Source organism: Aotus nancymaae, unplaced genomic scaffold (genome assembly GCF_030222135.1).
Source record: "Aotus nancymaae isolate 86718 unplaced genomic scaffold, 86718_ANA_hifiasm-v0.15.2.pri h1tg000002l, whole genome shotgun sequence".
Classification (NCBI taxonomy): domain Eukaryota; kingdom Metazoa; phylum Chordata; class Mammalia; order Primates; family Aotidae; genus Aotus; species Aotus nancymaae.
This window is the reverse complement of record NW_026988413.1, coordinates 14,266,711-14,270,680: the sequence shown is the minus strand read 5'-3', so window position 1 is coordinate 14,270,680 and position 3,970 is coordinate 14,266,711. Positions and strand designations below refer to the sequence as shown.

Below are 3,970 nucleotides of genomic sequence, written 5' to 3'. Positions count from 1 at the left end.
TCTCTCTGGATGGGTGTGTCTGCCTTCTGAAGTAGCATCTTCACTGGTTTGTCTTAGCAGCATTTCAACTGGACATATTCAAAACAGAACCCTCTACCACCCCCTTCTGCCCACTTGCTCCTGCTCCTGTATTCACCACCATCCACCAAATAATCTAGATGAGAAGTGATCCTTAACTCCTCTTTCTTCCTCACCTTCATTCCAATCAAGGTCCTGCTGTGTCCACTTCCAGCACATCTCTGGACTCTTTCCAAATGGCTTGATCCCCTGTGCTGACACCCTGGTGCAGGTTCCACTCCCCCTCTCTTAGACTATACCTAGTTTCCTGAGCAGGTCTTCACATCTGCGGTCCATGTGCCACCCTGCAGGCTGAGTAACCATGCGATGGTGGTGGCCATCACACCCCTCCCTGAATTCAGACTCCCCATCTGTTTCCAAGGTCCTTCCCAACATGCCCCAGCCCCTGGGAAGCACTTTCGCTTAGAGCATTCTGCATTGTTCTCTTCAGCTGGTTAACCCTTACTTATCTTGCAGTTCTCTGTCTAGCTGTCTTTCTCCCCAAAACACTTTCCCTGACTCCTCTCAGCCCTCAAAAAGTCTAGCATGGGTAACCTGTCTTATGAGCCACTCTACCCACCTCTGGTTTAATCCTCACATCTGGCCTTCTCACCTGTGGGTCTAGGAGCGTCATGAGGTCACGAGCTGTGCCTTCTTTATCACTGCCAGCTCCGCAGCTCGTACGAGCTCCGCCACACGGGAAGAAACTCAATAAGTATTTAGGGAGCCAATAAACGTAGGTCTAGGGCTCTACACCACAGTGTCTTGGCCATTCAAGGGAGGAGTGGAGGATGGGGAAACCGCCGGATGGCTGTCCTTGTGACATTTCTGAGTTCTCTTTCCTGAAGGCGGTCACTGAGTCCCCTTGGTGGCTTTCCCCATGCAGACCCTTCACGATGGGGAAAACTCTACGGAGCGGAGCTGCTCCCTCTGCCTGGCCCCGGCTTGCCATCAGAGCTCGCGCAGATCTCCCTCTGGGGCTTGGCCTGGCCGCCGGAGCCCCAGCACCCTGCGCAGGGCGGCGGTGATCTCGCGGTTGCGCAGGCTGTAGATGAGCGGGTACAGCAGCGGCGTGACGTTGGTGTAGACCAGAGCCAGGATGCGGTCCAGCCGCGGGGAGTAGCTGGCCTTGGGCCTCACGTACATGAAGGTGGCGCAGCCGTAGTGCAGGAAGGTGACTGCCAGGTGCGAGGCACAGGTGGAGGCGGCCTTGCCCCGGCCTCCGGGGCAGCGCAGGCGGCGCAGGGCGGCGGCGATGGCGCCGTAGGAGGCCAGGATGAGCACCGAGGGCAGCAGCAGCAGCACCAGGCAGGCGCCCAGCAGGGGCAGCTCGTCGACATAGCTGCGGGTGCAGGCCAGGTGCAGCAGCGCCGTGATGTCGCAGAAGAAGTGCACCAGCAGGCGGGAGCCGCAGAACGGCAGGTGGAAGATTGCCACCGTGAGCCCCACGGACACCGCCAGTCCCCCGAGGCAGCAGGCCAGGGCCAGCCGCGCGCACAGCCCTGGGGTCACGACGGCAGCGTAGCGCAGCGGGTGGCAGATGGCCACGTAGCGGTCATAGGCCATGGCAGCCAGCAGGAAGCACTCGGCCCCGCCCAGAGCCACAAACATCTGCATCTGAAAGGCGCAGCCCAGGAAGGAGATGGGGCTGCCCCTACCGAGGCCTGGTGTGCTCAGGTCGACCAGGGAGCGGGGCACCACTACCACCGTGTAGCAGAGCTCGATGGCTGACAGCTGGCACAGGAAGAGCAACATGGGCTGCCGGCTGGGCATCGAGGCCACGGCCACCAGGATGAGCAGGTTCCCACTCAGGGTGGCCAGGTGCACCCCCAGCAGCAAAAGGAAGAGCAGGGGCCTCAGGTGCGGGAACTCGGAGAAGCCTTGAAGGAGAAAGCCGCAGGGCATGGTGGCATTGTTGGGGCTGTCCATGCAGGGGTCTGCCCAGAGGCACCTGTGGGAGAGAGGCACAGGAGGGAAGAGCTTGTCGGGTATGAAGGATCTGGCCCTGCGCGTGGAGGAAGAGTGGAGGAAGAGTCAGGTGGAAGGTAGAGGGTGGACCAGGAATGGTGACTGCAGAGAGGTCACAACAGTTCATGGGTCCATTCCCAGCCCACCACCCCACCCCTCCTCCCAAGGAAGTCTTACTGACTTGTGCAGAAAAATAGTGCAGTTTTTGCTGCCTCCTGGACAAGAATTCCTACAGCTGCTTTCTCAATGTGCTGTTTCCAAAGAAGCCTGGATTTCAGCTCCTTTCCTTGCAGTCATCACTCTTCACCTCCATTTACAAAGAATTCATGTGCTTCCGTAGTCCAGTTATTATCTTGTGGGTCCTATAGGGCTGTGAGTATTGTGTCTGCTGCAGCCTGAGACTCCATGGCGGGAAATGTCTTTAGTTCTCTTCTGTCTCCTCCTGCCTGCCCTATTCTGTCATTTCTAAGTTGCCTTCTGTGGTATATATAGAATCACAAAAACATAATGCAGATGAGGGCCTTAGGGAGCATCTCATGGAACTTCATAATTTTAAGGAGGAAAATAAAGTTTGGGTGGGGGGAAAGGGGATTGTTGAAGGACTTATTGCTCATAGGAAGTTAGGAACAGAATCTGCATTCTGAGGCTGAATCCAGAACTTTCAATGACCCAGGTCCTATAAAAAGGTCACTCAGGTCAAGACAATCCATACCTATTTAGTTTTAAGTGGAGACCCAGATCTGTGTCAGGCTCTGGGGCAGGCACTAAGGCAGCAGAGCATGCATTGTGGGCGGTCTTCCCTGGGTGCATCAGGAACGACATGTCCCTAACATTCTTATTAATGCTTTGTCAACATGAGGAAAGGTGACTTGTATTTGTTCTAACTTGACTTTCAGTTAGCAGTACATTCCAAATTTATCATCAGAACACAGTTTCATTCTAAGCATCATACGGTGACTCATTTGCAAGTAACATTTAGAAAACACTGACAGTGTGCAGGTCAGCTGCATTTATCATAATCCTCTGGGATGGAAGAAACGGGAGGTGGAAAGAGATTTGAGGCCATGCAAGCTGGAGGAGGAGGTTTAATTTTTGCAATAGATGTCAATGAGATCCCTTTTTTATTAATTTTTAACTTTAAGTGTAAGCTCAAGTATTTGCTCTTAAAATCACTGTTAATAATGAATGTTGGAAGTGGAATTTGTTCATAGTTGTTGTACCCTACAGTAAAAGAGCAATAAAGCTGGGTCAAAGGGTAACAGGAAAATCAGATGAAAGAGCTGGAAGGAATGCAAAGAGTTAGGCTTTTGCCAGCTTATATATATATATATATTATTATTATTATTTTTTTTCAGACGAGGTCTCAGACTATTGCCCAGGTTGGAGTGCAATGGCACCATGATGGCTCACTGCAGCCTCGACCCCCACAGGCTAAAGAAATCCTCCCAACTCAGTCTCCCGAGTAGCTGGGCCTACAGATGCACACCGCCACGCCCAGCTAACATAATGGGGTTTTGCCCTGTTGCCCAGGCTGGTCTCAAACTACTGAGCTCAAGCAATCCTTGAGCCTTGGCCTCCCAAAGTGCAGGGATTACAGGTGTGAGCCACTGTGCCTGGCAAAATACCTTTTTTTGAGAGGCGAATTCTAAGGGTTTTTATTAGTGTCACCCTATGCTCTTCCTCATCCTCTCTGAGGGGAACACTTTCAAATGAATGTTTTCAGTCTTCTAATGGAAGAGTAGGGTTGGGTTTTGGGTAGGTCTGAGGGAGGTAGATTCATTTCCCATCTGTTTTAGATCACTCACTTTTCAGTTTTGGCCATGCTTCATGTTATTGAGCAAATGTAACAAACCTGTATTGACTGCCTCCTCTTCGCCAATTGCTGTAATGTTTGCTGTGAACACATGAGAGAGACCTGGCTGTCTTGGAGGATTTCTGAAGTGCC

At 52.5% G+C, this 3,970-nt stretch overlaps 1 protein-coding gene across 1 annotated transcript; it reads right to left on the bottom strand.

Moving 5' to 3' along the window:
• Window positions 1-1,008: 1,008 nt before the first annotated feature.
• LOC105713781 (olfactory receptor 10AC1) lies at window positions 1,009-2,260 on the bottom strand. The gene is made up of 2 exons (XM_012447581.3): window positions 2,207-2,260; window positions 1,009-2,008 (listed from the first exon to the last, which is right to left on the bottom strand). Exon 2 carries the CDS (start codon window positions 1,984-1,986, stop codon window positions 1,009-1,011), a length of 978 nt encoding a protein of 325 aa, XP_012303004.1. The 5' UTR covers window positions 1,987-2,008; window positions 2,207-2,260.
• Window positions 2,261-3,970: the final 1,710 nt, after the last annotated feature.

What these genes read in the sequence shown, in the direction of transcription:
- LOC105713781 (XM_012447581.3), bottom strand. Translation starts at nt 1,986, where the DNA reads ATGGACAGCCCCAACAATGCCACCATGCCCTGCGGCTTTCTCCTTCAA.